Source organism: Pieris brassicae, chromosome 7 (genome assembly GCF_905147105.1).
Source record: "Pieris brassicae chromosome 7, ilPieBrab1.1, whole genome shotgun sequence".
NCBI lineage: Eukaryota > Metazoa > Arthropoda > Insecta > Lepidoptera > Pieridae > Pieris > Pieris brassicae.
The window spans coordinates 12,256,314-12,280,531 of NC_059671.1; the positions used below are offsets into that span (position 1 = coordinate 12,256,314).

A 24,218-nucleotide genomic window follows, 5' to 3' on the forward strand; every position below is an offset into this window, starting at 1 on the left:
CAATTGACTTTTTTGTTGACTCTGCTGTCCTTTTTTGGATTTTACCTAATTCGCTGTTTATACTATTACATTTTATGTTTCCTGCCTTAATGATTTCGGCAGTTTGTTTTATCTGGCTCAAATTTACAATGTTGCTGTCCGAATGACTAAACAAAGTATTTGTAGCTTCGTCAATCTCACTTTGGATTTGTTTCAAAGAATCAATTAATTCGTTAGATTCCCTTTTTAAAAAACAATTCACGTCATAAACCATTTTCCTGGCTTGTCATTTCAAAACAGTATTTGTTCTAGGCATATTCACTTTAAAGTCACAAACAAACTTAAAAACAAATAACAAACAACAAAACACTAACAAATTCAAACGTAACAACAGTAACAATAATATTAATGACGCGACTGTACACGGAATGTGCGCGGGGCGTCGTATCGGTGCGGGGGACGGAATGCGACTGGAGAGCCAATCGACGCTACGCGCGCCCGCTCTTCATTCCGCTAGCCCCCCTCAGGTACCTTATTTTTTACTTCTGCGCAATAACGGTCAGCGCTAGAGTTTCTTGCCGCTACTTGTACATACACTATGACTTGACACAAGTAATATTTCATTTTCAAAATACTGCATCTAAATCTTAATATATAAAGCGATCATTGAAACAATACATACTAATAAAATGCGCGCGCGCGTTTAAATGCGCGACATCACTATAACGGCGTACACGTACACGTACCAGAACCACACCACGTGGCCGGGAGTATATCGCAACCACAGCGACACTGCGAACCAGTCGGTAAAACAACGCAACTACAAAAACCTGCAGCGTAAATTCACATGTAACCACTGGTTGACAAATGTTTCTTCCAGATTTTGACTGTCAGGATTAATTACACAATTTTCTATTGGATGAAAGTGCGTAAACTGGAATAATCAAAATAGTATATGAACCTTACACTACGTGAACTGCAATAGTGATCATAGGTAATAAAAGAACCAACTTTATTCCATGGAAAACAGCCGTGTTCGGTGCGCATTTGGAACAAGCGGAACATGCATAATGTAGATACCAATTTAAGCATTTTTTTTGTATGTGTGTATCAAAAATTGCCATTGTCAACGTCAAAAATAATTCATTCATATTGGTAACACAATGTACACTTATGAACGTCAAAAAAAAAAGAAAATACATTAAATGTTTCTAATTTTACATTTACTGCCAGTTCTCAAATCAAGGGTGTAGAACAGACGAATAGAAAGTTTTTTTTTACACGTTTTAAGGAGCTGCAACCATTACACCATGTTCCACATGCCATCTTAAGTAATAAATAAATTAAAAACAAAGATTTGTCTCAGATTGTCAAATATCCTCTATCAGCAGGAGGCATGGTGAAATAGGAATCGCATTGATCTGTATGAGTAATTGTCACATTATCGATACATTGCGCTATGAGTACCATAGTGGACATTATGAATGCATCTTTATGTTTGAATCACTCAACACGACAATTCCCAATTCTAAATTAGGTACTAAAATAACATGACATCTTAAATACCTGTTGAATAGGCCACCCTAACATACTTAATAAATTAATATTCAATATGAAAAATCTACATTTTAATCAAGGGCTACTTATATGTACAAATTAAACGTAAAAATTATGAACATCATTTATTAACGTATAAGATCCTTAATATTATTAATATTTTTCTTTCTATTCCTCTTTCCAATCTTACTCTTATTGATCTTCTGTTTGGGTTGCTTTATTCTTTCTCGAGCCGCCATTTTCAACCGCCATGACTTTCCATTCTTCTTCTTTTCCATTTTGACGTTTTGCTTATGAACTTCCTCTTGCATTTTTAGTTTATGGTTATTTCTGATTTTATGCGGCGCACCTGCTTTAGCTGTTAATCCCGTGAATTCTTCCATTTCAATGTCTTTTTGTCTTCTAACGAACTTTCCAACACTCTCATTAACATCTTTCTTTTCAAATCTGCCTTTTTTCACATAACTTTCGTCTGGAACGGACGGCCTTTTACGCTTCCTGTTCTTTCCTTTTACTTCTGTATTGTCCTTGTTTGCTATTGGATTATTTGCTATTGACTTTTCTAACCTCTTCTTTCTTGCGTTCAACGCTGTTCTATCTTCTATTGAAAATGAAACAATTGGTCTCTGGAAATAAGATAATAATTAAAAATTTACTATTTCTTCAAATGAAATTCAGGAAATCATTTTATTATAATAAATACTAACATTATTTTTATCAAAAACGTCTGGATTATTGTTGAGTTTTCTGAGGCAGCCTAAAGCATCTTCGTGTCGTGTGAACATTACGAAACCATAGCCTTTTGACCTGGAAAATTAATATTTAATTCATATAAAAGCCTTTAACAACATATAATGATAATATTATTTTATTAGATACAACAAATAACCACAAATAAACAATATTTACAATTTTAAAAAGAAATAATTAAAATTATTAAAAAGAAAATCTAAGGAGTTATAAAAAAATAATTATGATAAAACATTATCTATCATCCATTTATCAAATGAAAACGTTAAAAGCTTACGTTTTTGTAAATGTTAATGAAGGCCGATGCCACTTCATTATGTTTTTTAATGACATATTTTAATTTTTAATTTCTTTTTTGAAACACCTTAATTGTCATACATTTTAGATGAAAAATTTGGTTAAATATGCAGTAGATTAAGTATAATGTATGATGTGGTAAACTTTAATAAATAAATAAAAAATCATCATCATATTCCTTTAGCTTCCGAGAAATGCAAATACATTTGAATCCTATAGGGTGCAATAAATAATTACTTACGGATGCCGTCCATCCTTCTGAACTGGTGATCGAAGGTCTCTCATCACCCGACATTCGGTGATCACTGCATTCTTACTCGAGAACCGCTTACAAAGACTGCGTAGTGTTGTATCTGTGTAATTTGGAGTCAGGTTGGAGACCACTAGACGATACCGCGATACAAATCTAGAAAATGGAAAATGATAGCCATTATTTTTCTTGGTTGTTTCTTTAGTTTAGGATTTCTTTAGGTCATAGATAGGGATGAAATCGGCAGTAGAAATAGGGTTGATAATGAAATACGGTACAATTTGTCTGAACACGACGCGATCTAAGGTGCTCCCCACAACTTCCCCTCAAATATTGCCTCTGATTTTAGGATCGTTTTGACGCTTTAAAAAACCTTCAGAGCAGTGTAGTTCTAGTTTGAGCGTTCGCTCGCTAGTTCCAGTGAAGGCAAAAATACTGAGGAAACCGAAATCACCCAATAAACTTTTATCAGACAGAGAAGACAGATTACCGACTTGTCTATTATAAAAAAATTATAAAATGTAATCCGAGGCAAATATAGAGTTGTATTGTTTTAGGTGAAAAGGATCTCTAAGTTCATCACTTTTTCTATTTAATAACTTTATTTATTTCAGATCCTTATGTAGTTTTAAGAGTTAGTAAAAATTCTATTCAAGTTCTTATATTAGTATGGGTTTCTAAGCAAAACAAAAATACAGTCAAAAACAACATCGACCGATAGTCGTAACAGCCGATGACGTTGTTATTAAGTAGTAATCGGTTTTCAGGTTTCGGCAAACCTGACCAACTACAGAAATAAGTAAGACTAATTAATAATTAAGGGTTATAATAGTGTATTAATTAGCGAGTGATCTACATGTATTTTTTTAACTAAACGGAACGGAAACGCACCAATGCGAATAGTAAATAAAATTCCAAATTAATATAATACGCTGTTTTAATATTAGGGCGTTATTTCAAGGTTGTCGCATTCGAATCCCGGTTATCCATTAGTGCATAATTTTAAAGGCCGGCAACACATCAAGACACACAAGGCTCGTAAGGTTTCTGGCGAATTGAGTGTCTCACTTAACAGCAGGTAAGATCCCTGTTATAATAAAAAAAAATATACACAATAAACACTCGCTGTTTGTGCCAAGTATTTAAAAAAAGCAGTACCTGTTTAAATTCTTAAGCATCTGTGTCTTGCTCCTCTCCAAAGCCAGTCGCTTTGCCATGTCTGATGCTGACAATCCAACAGCTGCTTTTGTACCGGCCACCACCACTGATAACAAAGTTTTATTTACGAATGCTTAAATTAACCTATTAACCTAGGGAGCGTTCAAGTATTGACGCTTGACAAAAATGTTTCTGTATCCAATAGTAAAACGTTTCGTGACCACCCCCAGTGACTCTTTATACCTAAAACTTACCATTATGTGGTGTAAAGTACTGGAAAGTCGAAAATAATATTAACAATAACGCGTAATTCCATCCCCGCCCCGCATCGTTACGTAATACTTGAACGCTCCCCTATTTATTTTTGAGTAGATATGAAAAACTATTTAAAATGAACATCAATTCTACTAAAATAATTGTTTATCATTTAATGTATCGAGGGAGAGATATATATAATGGTCTTCAATCAAATTGTAGACTGCTTCAATTTCATCTTATATATTATCAAATCAACACCTTTTAGTAGTGCAATAATAAATTTGTTTTTATTTAAAAATACGCATGATAGATCAATATTATGATTGATGAAATATTACATTTCTATTATATATATAAATAAATAATTATATTTCTTAAATTAGATTATTAATTATTTATTTTGTTTTTACAGATGTTTTGTTTGATAGTCTGTGGTAAGGTCACTAGTTTCGTTTGTCTATTATGTATGTGAGTCATTTTTTATTTGAATATAAAGTGTTTGTTATAAGTAGATTTTGAATTGATTATAAAAGAAATAGGATAAAAGTGACTTTCAACTGAAATAGCAAACTCTAAATGTTGTTTCTTAAAATAAATATTTTTGCAGCACATTTGAGTTTATCTCCCTTATATATATAATATATGAGTAAGATAATATATATATTAGAAAACACACCTCCTTCTTTAACCAGATACAAATTCCTATTATCTTTGGGTTGCTTCTTGTCTTTGACCAGGTTTTCTCTCTTCAGAGCAGGTTTTACCAACATCACTTGTCCATCTAATCGCAATTCACTTGGCGGGAGTGACAGAAATTTATCTGCATCTGCTTGGTTCTGGCAAACAAAGAAAATATATTTATATCAAATTTACAAAAATAAAATTCCTCCAGAAAAGTGAGTAGACGGACTGGACTGTTCAGTAAGTTGAAATTCACCTGTTGTCTCAATAGGACTTTCAGTTTACAAATATGTGAACAAAGATACTTACAATATTAACCACGAATGCTTGGACATTGTCCAATACTATAATATGCGCATACAGATCACACAGTTTAAAACTATATATCTGTAACAACTTACCACAAACTTAACAAAGGCAGATCCCTTTGAATGTTCGGATAGTTTGTCAACACACACAAGAGCATACTTTACAGGCCCCGTTTGCTCCACAAACTGTTGGAGCTGGTCATTGTCAACACTGAATGGCACATTTGTTATAAACACAGTGCAACCATCCTCTGCATCATTCAATTTGATCCTATAACAAGGCATGGAATTAGGGCACTCAGAAAAGAGTGGATAAAGTTAGGAGTACATGTATCTCACGGTAATTGACAACTATAAATTATAAATAAATAATCACTAATTTAATAGGTTATTGGTATAAACATTTTAATTAGATATATGCAGGCCATATTTAGTATTTTAAAGAAAAAAGGTTTAAGTGTATTATTTTCTTATTATATAATTGTTGCCTATGAACATATAATTTCATATACACATTATAGAAATAAAAACAGAACCATACAATGTTTTCTTCTACCAAAGTGAATTATGACTACAAATTTATTATTGAGATATAAACTTACCGTTGTCGCTCAGGCTGTGTGCTAGTAACACTTCGGTCATCATCATCCTTCATATCTTCATCTACCTCGTCATCATCCTCATTGCCATCTTCTTTGTCATTATCATCTTCACTCTCCTCAACATCACTGGCATTGTCTGTATCAATTTCCGGCTTTTCATCATCTGATTCATCGCTGTTTTCACTGTTTTCTGATTCACCTGATATTAAAAAATATGTAGAACAAAGTCAACAGTAATTATGTCAGTTTATATGTAATAACAATATTTAGAAAATTCAATTCAATTCCTTGGTTTTGATATGACAGTTTCACTTTAATATTTAATAAATAATTTTAATAATTATCTTGTTATTTTTTTAGACTTGACCATTTGAAAAATTTCTTTTGTTTAAAAAGTTGATGGCAACTGTTTCATACAGTGTATATAAAAGAAGACTAGTTTATTACGAAAGGGTAATTAAAATTACATTTTAAGGGTAATAAAAATAATAGTTACTTTTGATTTCATCTTTGACCTCCTCAGTGGATATATTTAAGGGTTGCTCCTCATTGTCACTGTCAGAATCTTCTTTCTTCACATTCTCTTCCATCTCCAATTGCTGATTTACAACATGTTGCATGTATTTGTTTTTAGCCACTGCCCAATCTACTGATATTGGTCTTCCTGTAAATAAATTAAATTTTAATTGAATTCGTTCCTATTTGGATATTAAAATATAATAACAATCTTACCCAAAAATGGCTTCATATTTGTATTCAAAAGAGCCTTTTTAGCCATTGGTACATTTTTAAAATGGACAAAAGCACATCCAACTAGTTTTCCATCTGGTTTTTTTAATAATTTAACTTCTAATATTTGTCCATATGATTCAAAATGCTCTTTTAAAGATTCTTCTGTAGCCTTAAATGAAACATTCCTGATTATAAGCCGAGCATTTCTATTTATCCTGACTTTATTTTCTTCCTTTTTAGGTTGTTTTTTGCTATATTCTCGAACTGTAAAAGAAGAAGACATTCAGAAATTAGAAAAATCAATGAAATTTTAATTAATCCGTTTTTATTTTTTTTTACTTTAGCATAATGCACTGGGGGATGGATTAACATTATTGTAAATAGACACCCATTTCTATGATCTATAGACTATGTTGAAATACCACTAATCCTGCATAATGGATGATTAAGAAAAATCCTAAGACATTTCCATTATGAAGAATGAACATACCTTTTTCCTCTGGTTTTGAGTCTTCAGCTTCACCATCTGATGAAAAACTTACAGTTCTAAGCTTTATGTCCTTATTAGGGACTTCTCCTTCATATTTATGTTTAGAAACAGCCCAAGACACATAAATAGGCCTGCCTGAAATTTTGTACTTCATTATAACCAGCTTCCCCATTTAATTTAAATAACCTCTATAGGATCTAAAAAGAACTATTTTTTTTCAATTAATTTACACATGTTTCTAAAAGCATATGTCTAATCAGTTCATTCTTTAAAATTTGCATGAAGGAAAAATTTTATAGCCGCACAAAAACCGGCCACACACAATAAAAAAAAGGAACAAGTTCTAATAATAAGAAACAATGTGTGGCCGAGATAATAGAAATTTTTGTTGGAATAATTTTGAGTCCTTTTTTTAATTATTTAGAATTTTTAACCATGTTAAATTTAGTTTCTAAAAAGACCATCCAAAGTAAATGGGTAAATAAAGATAATGGGTATTTTGGTTACGCTTGAAAAATTAATTAAGTACATACCCAAAAATGGCTTTTTATTTGTTTCAGTCAGAGCCTTATTTGCCATTGGCACGTGTGTGAAATGTACAAAAGCGCAACCCACAAGCCTTCCATCAGGTTTTTTCAGCAATTTAACTTCTTCAACGTTTCCGAATTTCGAAAAATGCTCTTTCAGCGTTTCTTCTGTCGCTTTGAAGGATATATTACGTATAATCAGCCTTGCATTGCGGTTAACACCATCCTTATACTTCGTATTTGTTTCAATTTCCACCGTATCGTCTTCAGGCATGATGGTTTATTATTAATTGGAAATAAACACGTGTGTCCAATGGTTCAAAACACTAGGTTAACAGCACTTTTCTTGATTCTTAAATTCCAGATATGAATAAAAACATTAATTAAATTAATTCGCCAGGCTTAAGTGTTATATATATATAATTAATAAAATAGACTTATAATTATAAATTATTTATTTTTTACAATAATAATTGTTCATGAAATCTGATAATTTTACAAAACCCAGAAGATTGTAGTAGAAACCACGGACTTGTCACTGTCTAGTTTCTAGTCAAGTCTGAACTGGAGTCACTGAGAAATGACAATACTGATTTCTGACAATCTGCCTAAAAATTGAACAGCTGACAAAAAGTACATAATGTACTGTACATTATTGTTTATAGTAAAAAAATATATAATAATAACCAAAACGAACCGAAACCTAATACTCATATAAGATATATACATACACCATTAGGTTAGGATTGCAGTACAATTAGATAGTTCATAAGATATACTAAACGAAATGAATTATCGAAATATATATCGCCTATTTAATAAAAGAGTTGTTTTGTCATCGATATGCAAACGAACCAAGGGTTACGTCGTTGTGAAAAGACCGGATCCAAAAACACTCAAAATGCCTACATTAACAGAAGCACCTAGTATTCTAGATATAATTAAAGAAAAAGTTCGCCTTAATGGTCCTATTACAGTGGCTGAATATATGCATATCGTGATAACAAATCCTACAGAAGGATACTACATGAAAAAAGATGTAATTGGACAGCAAGGTGACTTTGTCACCTCTCCTGAAATAAGTCAATTATTTGGTGAGATTTTAACTATCTGGTTCTTCTCGGAAACACGCAAGATGGGACCTGGAAAGCCACTACAAATTGTTGAATTAGGTCCAGGAAATGGCACATTGATGATTGATGTCTTAAGGGTAATAGTCCTTACCCATGTCTTTCTAATATACTTATCAACTTTACATTCAAGATTTTTTCACATTGTTAAGGAAAAATTAGTAATAAAAATGTCATTGCAGGTTTTAAATAAATTGAAGTACAAGCCAAATGAATTTAGTATTCATCTTGTGGAAATATCTTCTACAATGCAGCTGTTACAAGCAAATAAATTATGTGCAAGCCATAAGGAAAGTGATATTGAATTACCTTATAATAGGGAGGTAATTTTATGTTCTATCAGACAAATTTTTATATTGTCTAAGATTGTATTTATCCTGAGAAAACTAATATTAAAGTATGTATTTATTTCAGGGTGTAACCGTAAGTGGAATAAAAGTTTATTGGTATAATGATCTAAAAAAGGTTCCACAGAATTTCTCATGGTATATAGCTCATGAATTTTTTGATGTTTTGCCTATACACAAATTTGAGGTAAGAATTTTTACATTCAAATGTAAGAAAGGAATACAGACCAGTTGTACCATTTTAATTATGAAAATTTCAATATGTATACCATATTACAGAAAACGGAAAAAGGGTGGAGGGAAATACTTATAGATTTAGATGAAAACCAAAAGCTGTATTATAGAATATCAGCAGAAGAAACACCAAGTGTTAAGATGCTCATCCGTCCTCCACTGAATGGTGGTGATAGAATGGCTCTAGAGATCAGCCCCAGAGCTCTGGGTATTGGAAGGCAATTAGCTCAGAGAGTTGATGAATTTGGAGGATTAGCCTTAATAGCTGATTATGGACATGAAGGAGAGAAAGGGGATACTTTTAGGGTAATAAAATTACTTTTAAATTGAAAGCATTGTGGAAATTTTAAATTTATAGATTTGTAGATTCTAGAAAAAGAATTAGGAAAATTGCTTAGAAAGTTACTAAATAAAATTACATTTTAATGTTCTAAGGAGTATAATATTCTCACAGAGAGAAGATGTGAATTAAATGGCCTTAGCTGTATAAAAACTGTATTCATGAGTATTTTAATTATTCCAGGCTTTCCACCAACATAAATTAGTGGACCCATTAGAGAACCCAGGTGTGTCAGATCTCACTGCTGATGTAGACTTCACTCAATTACGAGTAGCAGCATCTATGACACCTGGGAATGATAACTATGCTATTGTACTGGGACCAGTCAAACAGAAAGACTTTTTGGAAAGAATGCAGGCCAAGGTTCGGTTAGAGGTAAGACTTAAATAAGTAAATATTTAAAGAAAATTACAAACTATCCAGCAATGTGATCTTATTGCGGCTGTAATGATTTGTAGTCTCAATTTTATTTATGTAAAGTTTTATTCAATACATACAAAAGTTGGACTTATAATTTCAAATAATTTTAATATTTTAAAGCAACATCTTGTAAATTTTTCAGGTTCTACTTACAAATATAAAAATTGAAGAAGATAAAGAAAAATTAATGGCTGCCTATAATATGTTGGTTGATCCACAGAAAATGGGAGACAGATTCAAATTTATGGCATTCTACCCTTCTTCAATGGGGGAGATCTTAGAAAAGCATCCTCCTGTAGGATTTGCTAATCTTTCTGGATTTGCTAATGATGCTAGTAGCGAATAGGATGTAATAAGTAGTAAATTGTACTATTTCAATAAATCAATAAATACTTATTTTGTTTGATGAATTGACGAGTAACGTCAGTGAAACCACCTGTGTTTGCGCGTAATAATTGCAGTGGTAAACATTGGGGGTTATTTAATGCACTGTGCGCTTCAACAGGGTTCTGCAGGTTGCAGGGTGAAATCATAGAATAACATGCTTTTTATGAGGAATTGATTACTAGACTAACAACACTCTTGTATATAAATCAGCGTACCCAACTAAAAAAATCGTAGAAGGCGTTATGATATTATTAATTAATAATACTTGATACTTGAACTTTAACTGTACTTTTAATACAATAATATATATTTTTTTTTTGTAATATCATGGTTAGCTTTTTAATATCAGGTACTTTATGCCAGTTTCAAGAAAAAAATGTAACGTTTTAAATTCTTCCTTTATACTACTTTCAGTGTTCCAGCGCATTTTCAATTTGCGGAGATTGGAACTTTCATCTCTCTGACAAGTTTGTCAATGCCAAATTTGAGAAAATAAAGATCTGTCAATTATCTTACAGATTATAAAATTGTAGATAAGAAAGCGGAAATTGTTTTTGTTTTAAAATGCTCTAAAATATATCATTATTGTCTGGTTTACTACTATTAATTGCATTAATACGACTATATTATCTGATAACTGATATTAGGTTACCTAAGCTTTAATTTCTACATATTCAAAAAAAAATAAAGACTTAATTATTATTATATCCTAAATATCGTTGACTGTTTCTGACTATATTTCATGGTGCGGCATGCGAAGTGATGAAACGTCAATTTTTCAGTAAATTTACTTGAGTTGCCAATGAAAGAGAAATTATTGTGCATTTAAGAAAAGGGTGGTCAAATTTTCTAGAAAATCAATGATAATAAAGAAGTATTGGTGTAATTATTTTTGTAATCGAAGTGGCGTAATATATTTTATGAACAAAGAAATTGTTGGATGATTTAACGATTTTTCAAAGAAGGTAGGATTTTCTTTTGTCAAATTAATCCGACGCAATTTACTCAGAGTTCAAAACGTAACAACATATCGTGCTATTCGAAACTTTATGACTGATTTTATACATTACGTAAACAATAAAACCTAACATTTTATTTTCTGTAATGCGAAATGAATGCACTTCCACCATCACTGTATTTTTAATAAACATTGAATTTTAATTAGTATATACAAATCATATTGAAACGCTTAGATGTAGAATTATCAGTAAATATTCTTATTTGGTGTATTAAACCTTCGAATCCCAATCCGAATAGGAATCTAGTCAATTTTTTAAAATAGTTTAATGTTGTTAAATACTTCAAAGTATACCATATTAACTGGTGTTTCTTTTTGTAAAAAATATTTTATTATTACATACAAAGTACAGTAAACAAACAATACTTTTGGTTAATACCGGTCCACCACATTTCTTCGTTTTAATAACTTTGATTTTAGAGGCTGTGAGAGCATCTTATTAATAGACTTAATATGGCCTAGCCATATCATTAATAAATATAAATATTAAGATACTTTTAAACTACTTCTAAACATTTACTGTGAATAAAAAAATATCCATACATAATCTAAATCTGTATAAAATTAATTCTGCTGCTAAAACAAAAGGCTCCAATTAACCAATAAAGAAATATTACTGTACATATTCAGTGAAACTAGAATCTAGGCATTGTTTAACTTTCACTAATTAAGTCACGGTCTTGAGTTCAATTTCAAATTGAAAGTTATCTAACTAAATGAAGTAATCGGTTCTCTTTTGCTTTATGACAATGATGCTGGTGATTATTATATATATTAATAAATAAATTTAGTATAATAATCATTTAAAATTTTCGTGTTTTTTAATCAAATTCTTATTAAAGCATAAATTTGTAATTTTGTTGGTAACAAAATAGTTTTACATTAACTTTAGAATCAATAAAACACACAAGATACTGATATGATCATATTAAAAAAGTTATATTTTTTAACTTGACTTTTGAACTTTATTATTCACAAACAACAAATAGTTGAATCTTTTGACATTGATGTTTAGGTCTTACTCCCATCAATCTATGATATAATATATATAATAGACAGAGATGAGCAGAAAAATCTTGCTTTTAAACAATTTAAGTCTGGTAAATATACCAAATAAAAAAATTAAATCAATGTCTGCCTGTATTGTCCATGCATGGTGTCTGATTAGAGAATTCAATAGAAGTGTATGTTACTTCTAAATTAGACTTGCATCAATAAAAAACAAAGTAGATTTACAGATTTCTGTGAGGCGAGGTGATCTGCAATGAGTTCACCGCCGCCTGTCCAGGTGGAGGTGGAGGTTGGTGATGAGTCAATGGAAGACGAAACTCCTGATATGATCCCAGCCGACAGGTGAATATTATATTGCTTAAACAACTACTGAATTTATTTATTATCTTCATTAATAATATATATACATTAATATTAAAATTTCTTATCATTGGTATTACAAAATATAATTTGTTTTAGTATAAAAAAATTACATTCTTAGTCTGCTTTGTGAGAATTCATGGGCCGGCAGTTATTACTCAATATCAGATGAGAGATTAGTATAATTCTAGGTATAGTAGATTTTATTAGATCTCTTATATATATGTAATATATAAGATTGACTGCTTTTGACAGGTTAATATAAAATTCCTGTCATAGTAGTCAGCAGTAAGTGGTGTAATCTATTAAATAATTAAGCATTTCTAATAATAAAATGTTTTATTGTCAGATAACTGATAAAAGATACGGCAGTAATTATAAATAAAAAATTGGGGCTGTCTATATTTTATTTCTTCTGCGGTTATTTGTAATCAGCCCTAAGGCTATGAGCGATTCTGTTCCGTGGTGATGTCATGTAGAGTGGTTTCCCATTAGAGGCATCTACTCATATGCTGCCTAGAGCTACTCTGCCGGTCTTCTGGATCTAGAATATGGTGACGTTTTAGTCGTTTCACAGACTGTTCTATGGAGAGTTGGAGAGCAAGTTCGTTATACTGTGTTAACTGTGTCATTCTTGACAACGCTCTCTGCAAGCTGGACACTGTTTACTCGAAGCCCGATTTCGTTTCTAGGTTACGTTTTATTAGCTTAGTTAAATTCATATTTGCACACTTTTAAATCCACTTTTTAATTACGGAAATATTTTGTTGACCAATCGATTTGAGTCACCGAAGTCTATATATGTAATGAAGTAGGTACAAGCTAGAAGTAACTTATATCAGTCAATGTTATTGGTAAGAGCAGCTATTTAATTTTGTACATAAGTAAAACGTGAAATAGTAAACCGGCTTTAGGAGAATTTTCGCTGCAATTAAAGTTAAAAATAGTTTTTCTTATTTATTTTTAATAGTCGTGTTTTGTAATACATCAGTGGCGCATACGAATCTCATACATAGTGACGTAAATGCTGAGTCATATATCAAATAATAAAGGAAAATGCTTTATGCTATTTAATCAAGCATAAAAAAATTGTCTTTTGAGGAAAGACCCTTGATGAAGAGACCATTAGTACACCTATGTCAGTATCTGAAATATAATCAGCAGCTACTCTGTCCTTTAGCAGTAGTCAGAGTTGTTGATGAACTATTACTTAGCCCCTATAAAAGGGGAAATTTTCATATTTTTATACCAGACGTTAATAGATAGAATACTTGTATATGTTCTTTAAACTTTGTCCTATATATGGTGAAACGATCTGTTTAACTCAATTAAACAGAATACTGCATACATGCTGTAGACAATCCAACTTCTTGATACGACAGGAACAAGACGCCTAAAGTGAAATCAACCTTTAGAGTTAGTGAAACTAGTAGTGAAGTGAATATAAGTGCAAGTGCATACACGATCATAGAGCCAAAATAGTATAGAACACCTGTGGTCTATGACAATTTACTGAACATTATCTTAGTTTATGCTGTTTGTTGTGTAGGAAATTACGTCAGAATACTTTTAAGCTATAATTATTGTAGGCTAGATTATAACTCACGTAAAATCTCGCTCTTTTATAGACCTTCCTGTTAAAAAAAATGCAATTACTATCTGACTCGACACAGTGGCGGAGAGTTTCTTACCAGTTTTGCATGCTCGCTATACGCCATTAATTTTCGAACTGGTAGTTAATGTAAAATTATGATCAATTAAACATCTGTTGTGTTCATAGTGTGCTTAGTGTACTTAGTTACCTATATGAATGAAGTTATTTTGAGTTTGAGTTAAATGTGTTATTCAAAACATGCATTTGTTAATTAATTAGTTAATTACACACACGCACATATATATATATATATATATATATATATATATATATATAAAGGCATGTGTTTTCGGGGTTGATTCTGTGCAAGTACATGTTGTCATGTGGATAACAAGGAAGTCGGAAGGTGAGAATTGCAAGTTGAAGACAAGTTTTCAAGGCAATATACTTATCAGGACCTCGTCGAGGACTTGTTCGTTACTAAGAACCTACAGCTAGTTCCGCTTTTGTTTTTTTTATTTGAATATAGCAGAGACTGCAATAAAATCACTTTTTGTATCGGAGCGTTTTAAAAAACGTCTGGGTTGATTACTATATATAGTAGAATTCAACTTTATATAGTCATCAGTGTTAGGTTCTCATCTCTTAGGTTGTAGTTTCAAAATCGAGCTGTGCGCAAATGGACTTCCAAGCACTCGCTCGTACAATGAAGGAAAGCATCGTGCTGAAATTTTCTTGAAATTCATGGCAATGACAACAGATACAAAAATCTGCACAGACCTAAAAGGTTGTAGCGCCACTGGTTTATTTTATAGCTAACATAATGACATTTACGATTGATTCATGACGTCAATAAAAAATAAATGATCCTAAATTTACATATCTGTCATTTATCAAATCAAGGTCGTAGAATCGACGAGAAGAACTGGCAAGAAACTTTCCGGCACAGTTTAAGCGACAAATATGTTATGTTAACTAATATTTAATAAATAATAAAAAAAATAACATCCCTCTAACTGTTGGCACCGAGTTATAATATAGTGGATATAATATTATATACACTCCTAGTTGGAAACGAAGGATGTAATGATTTCGTTTGCGTATTTAACGATATGGCATACCCATACGTATATCGAGGATGATAAAATAACAAAAGCCAATTTAGTCCCGTAGGCTCCTTTGACCCCATACATAAAAAAGGACCAAAGCAATGGTTAATACGACGATTTGAAGGCAAATCGTACCTGCGTGTTCCTTATTAGTAGGAACCTACGTATTCAAGAGCGATGCTAGGAGACTGACTGACGTAATTCTGTTATATAATATTCTATTTGCCGTCGTCATCAAATTTTATCAGCTCCCCTTGTTCAATTTCGTCGGCCTATTGCTCTGTTGGTATGTCCTTTGGGCCAGTCCATTGGGTTACTGTCTTTGAGCTGTGTAACGGGCTGACCAGCTGTCTTCATTTCTATCAATTCTTAAAATGCCGGCAACGCACTCGCGAGCCCTCTGGCATTGAGTGTCCATGGGCGGCGGTATCACTTAACATCAGGTGAGTCTCGTGCCCTTTTGCCCGTTCTATAAAAATCTCTTCATTTGTTTTGTAGGATATGTTACTCAACATTTATAATTTTTGGTTTTCTGCGGATACTTTTTTAATTTCCGTCACAACTATTAACCTTGGTCAAACTAAAGGAAAAGGGAGTCAAAACCAACAAAATTGTTTTACAATTAGAATATATAATACGTTTCCTCCTTATGGTATAAATAGGTCCTTTCATAACCAAAGAGAAGATATAAGGCGTCAAAGTGGCCAGTATGAAAAAACACAAATTTCATATGTACCTAATACATTATCCCTGCGTAACTTAGATTTTATTTATTTCCAAATGTTTTCTCTAATATAACAATTTGTCGCCTCGTCTGTTGTTACCTAATTTGAATGCATTACATATTCTCACCGTGATGTAATCTACTGCATTGTTGCGACGTGATAAGCTACACGTGTGATACTTACAGTTGATCAGTATGATTTACAACATTAATAGAACGTAATCGTAATTGGATGAAATCCTAAAGTCCAGTGATTCTGTAACCTGAATTCATGAGATCTAGACAGATTCTGATGTTAAGTAATATCACCGCCCATAGAAACTTGCAGGCTCTTATCTTGAAGGATCCCTGAGTGGAATTGGTTCGGAAATGCTTTTCAGTGGGCAGCTGCTACACGGCATAAAATGCCTTAAAATCGGTCAGTTGTAGAATGACAGACGTGGAGATGATACGGAATTTCATATTTTCTACTACCTACTATACTATAACTACAGCATATTTGATTTACTTACAATAAAAATGCCACAATTGCATGTAGATTTTAGAATTAACCATTAAGTTTTTGTATTCCATGAATTAAATGGAGGTTAAATGGTGCCTTATAACATGCTATATACCATATTTACCTTACGTACGAATATTATTAAGATTAAACATTTCTGTTTTTTTTTGTATTTTTGTAATATTTTCACACAAAAACCACTGGACCAATTTCAAAAATTATTTCATTACCTACTTGAAATCAATATTTTTTTTAATATATTATTTTTAATTTTTTAGTGTCGAACATTTTTCGTAATTTTTTTTACGAATACGAAAAATGTATTAGATATATATTCGTTGTAAAGTAAAATCTGTATATTTATTAGATTATGATTGTAATGGTGTATCTAATTATCTGAAAGGAAGTATGTAAAATAAAACGTTTTTGTCACAAAAATATATCTATAGTCCGACTTTAGACTTTTCACTTCCACAAGATCGGTATTGCTAGGCTCTCATAAAGTTGTTACGTAGAAAACAATCAAGCTAGGCCTCGTTACTAATCGTATGCTCAGCGAAACTCATGGTATTCCATATACATTGTTATGAAAATAATTAATGCAATGCATAGATTACCAGACTTATGTGAGAGTGCTGACAATTGTTCTGCTTTGTGTCAGTTCCTATACTGTAAGAAATAGGTAGTATTTAATCTATTACCATTTAATGTTGTGTTATTCTGTGTATGTAATACAGTTGTTAATAGTTGCCGCGTTGGAGTAATCTGTAATGGTAGCTTATTTTGTTTAATATGCAGTCTAACCAATTAAGATTTTCTATCTCTTTGTGGGAATAACACGAAAACAAAACAGTGTAGATTGCGTCATAAAAATACTATCAAGGTATGAAGACATCTGATCGTATCACAAGGCAGTCAAAACAAGATCGGCAATGACCTCTATATTGTTTTCCTTTGTGAGTTCGTTGTCTTTTAAATGGTTGTAAAAAGAATAAATAGTCCAATCTCTCACACATACACAAGAGCACCTTTTGCCTTACCTTATACCTTTTGCACGTATTTAACACTGTGTATTAACCGCTTTTTTGAGGATTGTCGTAGCTTGTGAAGACATAAGTATAGCCTTTGTTTTTTTACTCACGGATAATGTAAGATGGTGAATGTATTTCATGTCGATCCGAATGACATTTTTAAATCATTTGTGTTTGAAACATTTCTCTAGACGTTGAAAAAATAAAAAAATCAAGAACTTAATGATTTAGTTTTGGGCAAGTGATCTCTCTTACGTTTATTTATTTTATTTTATTTATTTACACTTCGTTACACTACAAAATAAAAATAAAAATTAACATAATTAAATCAAAAGGAGGGCAACTGGCGGCCTTATCGCTTACGAGCGATCTCTTCCAGGCAACCACTGTGAGTAAAGAAAAAAATAAATGTATTAAATAAGATAGGCAAGTAGTGCAAAATACATGTAATACACAGTTATTAAACAAAACTAAACAGGAATAAAATATTAAAGATACATTAAAGAGTAAAAAGACACATAAATCACGATAATTTAAGATAAGTCTCACGTCAGTTAGTAGTTAGTAAGAAAGTTCGGGATACGATGTGGACAGGTAATGTTTGTACAGAAGAAATTTAAAGGAAGATAAAGAAGGAGCTGAGATGAAGAATGAAGTTTAGTAAGCAAGAATAATAAAAATGCTATGAGGAAATGGATAAACTATTTTAACGAATAAATAAACAAACAAATAAAGATAATGAAAGTGTCCAATTTTATATAAAAGGTGTTTTTATCACAACAATTTTCGGTTAGATTAGGGATACGACGTGAATATATATTAAATAGGAGTGAGTCTTAACAAAAGATTGATCGTTTTAAACGCTCAAGGTTTTGTCTGACAAATGGTATAACTTTATGACACGAAGCCAGTATAATAAGGAGTACGCGAGCCTCGACTTGTTCTATATTATCTCGAAAGGCGTCTTTTCGAAGGAAATTGATTTTTAAGATCACATTCAAAGCACAAAGTGAAGGTCAAAAATCATTTATTCATATAGGAAACACGTGGACGTCAAATAAATAAATAAATTAAATGCTATATAATTTATATAAATGCTAATAATTTTACATTTACTGCCAGTTCTCAAATGAAGGGCGTAGAACGGAAGAGATGAACTGGCAATAAACTCTGCGTCACTCTTTTTAATCGCCAAGTTTTTTTTTGTATTACACAAGGTTTGTAAGGAGGTTCAACAACATTGTTCCACATGATATCTTAAGTAATAAAAGATAATAAAATAAATTAAAAACAAAGATTTGTCTCAGATTTTCAAAGATCAACTCTCGTTAACCACTCTTTTTAATTGCAAAGTTTACACACACTTACACAAATTATTAGTAAATTGTCTTTAGTAGTAATCGTCGTTTATATGTTACCCCTTTCGGCTATATTATTTAATTTAAGAATTGTAAATATTATCTTTAAAAAGTAAACTGTTAATTAAAGGTTGCAACAATGGTTCTGCAAATTTTGCTATAAATTTATTTATCACGTCTCGATCAGATAGTGTTCCACAGTATTTAATTTCCTGTTTATACTAGTCCAGTGTTGCTCATACAAGGGCACAAATTCGACTGACGTATATTTGGTCATGAGCCAAACATAGTACTATTATTAAGTTCTACGGTAACCCGGTATTAAGAAAATAAATGTAGGTTGCATACCAATTTATAAGGTTCTAATGATGAAAACGTGCAAAGTATATAAATTTTTGTCATACAAAACAAATAAAGGAAACGAAGAGAGTAGACAAACTAGGTAGTTTTAAATAACTTTGCGGGAATGGTGAGCCTTTTTTCTCGAAGCCTCAGTCATACTGATTAGTCTTTTGCCGATTGGCAGCTAGTTCCACAGTAGTAAGCGGCAGAAAGTGCCGCCAAATCGGCAGAAAATCAAACCAAAACGGTGTGTTGTATAACGCCAGGGGTCGAGGCGAAAGTGATTGTATTGATGCGCCAATGGCATTTATGAGTCTTAAGAATTTGCTGAATTCAAGACCGCTGTGTAAATAAATATAAGCGCGTTACGGGTTTCAGGCTGTCGTATCTTGTCTTCTGTATGAAATAAATCAATTTATACAATTAGACGGTAAGATATAAATGGTATAACGCGATTTTCGTCTCCACATATAATGACCTATTTCCCCCCTCTAACGCGGAGATTACTCTAAGTTATTACTGTAGTGTGAAATTTATAATGATTTGTCAACTGCATAATTAGTTTTGTGTATCTTTGCACCAGTGTCAATTGTTATAGCTAAATATCTTTATATAATTCGTGTTCTAGTATTTGAATTGTCGAAAAACGGTTTTACGAGAATATTCCTACAACGTGATATATTATAACGCGGTGAATCTATTTCATGTTTTGTATTTAGAACAGTCATGTCTAAGTGTACATTAAGGTTTTATTTACCTGTACGAACTATAAAATATCCAGAGTCGTTGACCGAAATCAAAATATCGTCGTCATTGCGTATGGTACCATTGTACCCACGTCATAAGCTTTATTTGGAAATCTGTGATATACTAAGCATTATTTGAAGATTAGGATATTTTTCTGTCATAAAATAATTGCACACGTTCCCATTTTCAATATATACTAATACTAGGTACGAGTCGTAGATCTTTCTAAGACGTAACATCACTATCGTAGTTTTAAAACTGTGTTTTTGTTTGTTAAAAAACATACTGAACTACTACGATACATACTACTCATTATTAGAATCTTGCAAATACAAGTACAAATATATAAATTTAGTGCAAAGTAGAGGAAATTGTATAATTTTGTTTAATTATATAAAGACATTCAGAAAGGTTTAATCAGCTACTTTTAAGAAGCTGTTTTGTAGACCCTCGAACCCGAGGTCATGCCTTTCAATCACCTGGCTGAGCACCAATAGTATTTTCTTTGTGTTCAGGTAACACTTGCTCCTACGGTGAACATCGTGAGACATATTTCAAGCCCAAATATCGGTGACGTGTGTGTGTGACAGCTGATAACATATTTATAAATAATTATAAGTGAAACGGACGTACCGTTCTCTCAGACCTCTCAGTTCTCTCAGACCCGTTTAAGGTTGTAGCGCCACTCGATTATATTTATTTATATGAAATACACGTAATATAATGTGCTCTCGTTTATTTTTATATGCGATACACTAATCTTTGCGTGTGGCTTTACCTCGCTATGTATTTTTATCTTACCGAGCTGTGTAGTTGCCAAAATCTATTAAAATCGTGCTACTTATAGGAAACAAACAGACCGACGAACTCATTTGTATTAATATACAATTTTGTTTTTATTAATCAGTATAGGCGATGAAAACCGGTTTGCATGAAATTGTTTTATATGACGTATTTGAATGAATTAATAAGTACGCGATGATTAAAAAAAATATATGAATAATAATTTCTTACGCCGTATGTAGATATTTATATGCTTTTCTGTTTCCACATTTACATAATTCTTTCGTTTTTTTGCGTATACATAAGCATGGTTATTGCTCTATGTATTTCTATTATATAAATAGTCATATTTATAAATAAAACATCATGCGAGCTAAATGCATAGAAATCATCCACTTCGGAAATACTTCAGTGCAGAGGAGTTACTCTGAAACTCTCAATAGAAAATGCGGTAGAAGATGCTGAGAAATCCCACATCTACCGTTTCCGCACTCTCACTAGGTCCGTTGTGCGTAAGTCATACGAATGTATTAAATATTTATAGTAACAGGCGCAACAGGAATAGTAGAGCTAAAAGTATTACTATATTCAACAATTTAATGCTTCTGTAGACATCATCATTCTAGGCTGGCTGCCACACATTCAGTATTTGTATATCGAACCGCTTCATCGCTATTTATACATAGACTATATAAAAATACAATGTAAACTCCATGTAACATCCGTCGATTTAACGCGGGAACTCTATAAAGCGTCGAAAACAATTGGCTTTGGTTGCTTTAGTTTGTCTTCCATACAATGTGCTTCATTTCATCCATACATATGCTCTACGACAACAATTGAGTAATAAAGTACTTTTTAAGTTGCTAAAATTAGTAAAAACTGCGCAGCTGTGCGTTCTTTTGTCGCTTTATTATCAAACTCGACTCATGGTCGTCATCATGCATACGAATTTTCTATGAAATTCGTTTTGTTAACAAATTGGGTTTGCTTGCACTAGTAGCCTGTTGTTGACCATGACTAATAAGTGGGTGTCATGGATTATATACGTTTTTCTTTTCTCTCTCTAAACGACAACTCTTTATAACGCCATAAAATACACAGTCCCTTCTGTGTCGGTATATAAAGTACTGTATTACAAAAAGCAATATGGGGATAACTATTTATTTTGATGTTATATCATCAACCCTTTTTCCCGAAGGAGTAGGCAGAGACCACAGATCTCCACATTCGCCATGCATGCTCGTCGGTTATGGGTACTTTAAACTTGTCCCTTCTCTAGTACCTCCTGAATTTGGTCCAAGTATATACAACGAGGTCTTCCTAACCTGATCTTCACCATCCACGCTTGCCTCGTTTATTGTTAAACGCTTTTAATTTTTTCGTTCTACATGGCCAAGCCACCTAAGCATTCGCTTACATATCCTTGTCACTATGTCCTCTTTTCCACTCGCGTATCTCACTATTACTTGACCTATCATCAATGTTATTGTTATTCTTGACGATGACGTTTTATTTTTTAAATAATTTTCCTGTTCCTTTCGTAATTGTATGCAATTTTTTGCGAATTTATTGATATCACTATTGTATTTTTATACACTGATGTCATTGTGTAACGTTATGTAAACGCATTTCAATCTATCGTCACCTTACGTCACGTCACGATTAAAACAGTTATTAACTGTGTTCTAAAACGTGAGATGAGGCAACTATTTCTATTTTGCTATACAACAGGGGGCAAGGGCAGGAGTTCATGTGATGTTAAGTGCTACCGCCGCCCTCATGGCTCTATAAGAATTGGTGCGTTTTCTTGAAGGACCGTAAGTCGAATTGGTACGGAAAGTTTATCGTTATTTGTATATCGAACCGCTTCATCGCTATTTATATATAGACTATATAAAAATACAATGTAAATGTAATGTACATCCTTTCCTTATCTACTTTTCTGATCCTCTTGCCATGTCCCCTACTAATTTTCTCTTAAGTTTATTTGTTTTTTTTGCTACATCTGCTACCTTAGTACCGTCTTAATGATGTTTTCTTTAATAAATATATATACTAACACTTTATTTACATCACAATAATACAGAACATAAATTTTTGATGATAATTATAAATAATGAGCAGGTGTTTATTAAAAGTTTTGAACATTTAATTAACTATTTTGATTAAAATTCAAATTTTATTAACTTTTTGAGTGCAAAAATCATATATTTTTTTATATATAAATGAAATATATTACCGATAACAACAAATGCGTAAAATTTTGTGACTATTAATCAAGATGTCATTCATTAAAACCCATTTTCATTAATGACTATAAAAGCAAAACTTATTTAAAAATTAAGAATTATTTATTGCACTTGAAATATATTTTTTTTCGATATAGTTTTTTTGTTGTGAAAATTTTTTTCACAACTTAGACTTTTAAAAATTAGACCTGAAGGAACATTTGTTTGTTTAAAAAAAATTCTATGTTACGAACTTCTCAGCCCACCTGTAATGTAGTACTACTTACTGAAAACAATTGTGAATAAGTTACTGTGCTGTCTGTGCTGACTCAGGTTACATGTTAAGAAATAAGATCTTAACTATTACATGATAAGAATCACATAAGCGTGTTAACACTGAGTCCAAAATCGTTGCAGCCACACTTGTCGTAAGGAATTATGAAGGTTATTATTTCCTATAATCTTTTTGTTCTAATTCTGATTGTCTGTACATTTATGACGAACTAACTATGTTGTCTATATATAAACTCTATACCGTCAAGTTATGATAAAAAACAAGTCTCGCAACGCAATACCGTAAAAAGTTGCGATTCATGTAATACCAAGTCGGTCAATTTATTCACTCTCTACATAAGGGACCTTCTCTTTTATGTTGTAATTAGTTACCTTAAAAACTTCGTATAGTGACCAAATCAATATTGCAAATCTTTTATAATTTTTAAAACTTCTAGCGTTTTTGCTTGACATGGCGGGCTGCACATGTCCCTTGATTCACAAAAAAGCCTTAAATATCTTATAAATTCTTTGTCCTTGTTGTACTATGGATAGAAACAAATTTGAATAAAATTAAGTCAAATTATTTTTGTTGGGAAAAGGCGACCAGCGGCTTTAATTTATATCAAATTATGTCTATAAGTTTATAATCGTCACAATTATATGTTCTAAAGATATATAGATCATG

At 31.9% G+C, this 24,218-nt stretch overlaps 3 protein-coding genes across 6 annotated transcripts in view; 2 read left to right on the forward strand and 1 right to left on the reverse strand.

Annotated features, from left to right (window-relative positions):
- Positions 1-1,654: 1,654 nt before the first annotated feature.
- LOC123711752 (RNA-binding protein 28) lies at positions 1,655-8,134 on the reverse strand. Its single transcript, XM_045664498.1, has 11 exons — positions 7,596-8,134; positions 7,063-7,197; positions 6,573-6,836; positions 6,337-6,504; positions 5,841-6,039; positions 5,332-5,509; positions 4,926-5,085; positions 3,992-4,097; positions 2,825-2,989; positions 2,244-2,343; positions 1,655-2,162 (listed from the first exon to the last, which is right to left on the reverse strand). Exons 1-11 carry the CDS (start codon positions 7,861-7,863, stop codon positions 1,665-1,667), a joined length of 2,241 nt encoding a protein of 746 aa, XP_045520454.1. The 5' UTR covers positions 7,864-8,134; the 3' UTR covers positions 1,655-1,664.
- An 82-nt stretch (positions 8,135-8,216) lies between these two features.
- On the forward strand, positions 8,217-10,456 carry LOC123711754 (protein arginine methyltransferase NDUFAF7 homolog, mitochondrial). The gene is made up of 6 exons (XM_045664501.1): positions 8,217-8,799; positions 8,902-9,042; positions 9,134-9,253; positions 9,346-9,606; positions 9,824-10,015; positions 10,203-10,456. The coding sequence occupies exons 1-6, from the start codon at positions 8,377-8,379 to the stop codon at positions 10,404-10,406; spliced, it is 1,341 nt and encodes a 446-aa protein (XP_045520457.1). The 5' UTR covers positions 8,217-8,376; the 3' UTR covers positions 10,407-10,456.
- Positions 10,457-11,170: 714 nt separating this feature from the next.
- LOC123712632 (E3 ubiquitin-protein ligase UBR1) overlaps positions 11,171-24,218 on the forward strand; it is a 41,358-nt gene continuing 28,310 nt past the window's right edge. For 2 of the 4 annotated variants that reach the window (XM_045665854.1, XM_045665857.1), the window contains exons 1-2: positions 11,172-11,412; positions 12,704-12,818. In XM_045665854.1, coding sequence (XP_045521810.1) covers positions 12,730-12,818 — 89 coding nt within the window. In that variant the 5' untranslated portion in view covers positions 11,172-11,412; positions 12,704-12,729. Of the gene's footprint in view, positions 11,413-12,695; positions 12,819-24,218 lie in introns of all 4 variants that reach the window. The other 2 variants (XM_045665855.1, XM_045665858.1) reach the window with 2 other exon arrangements.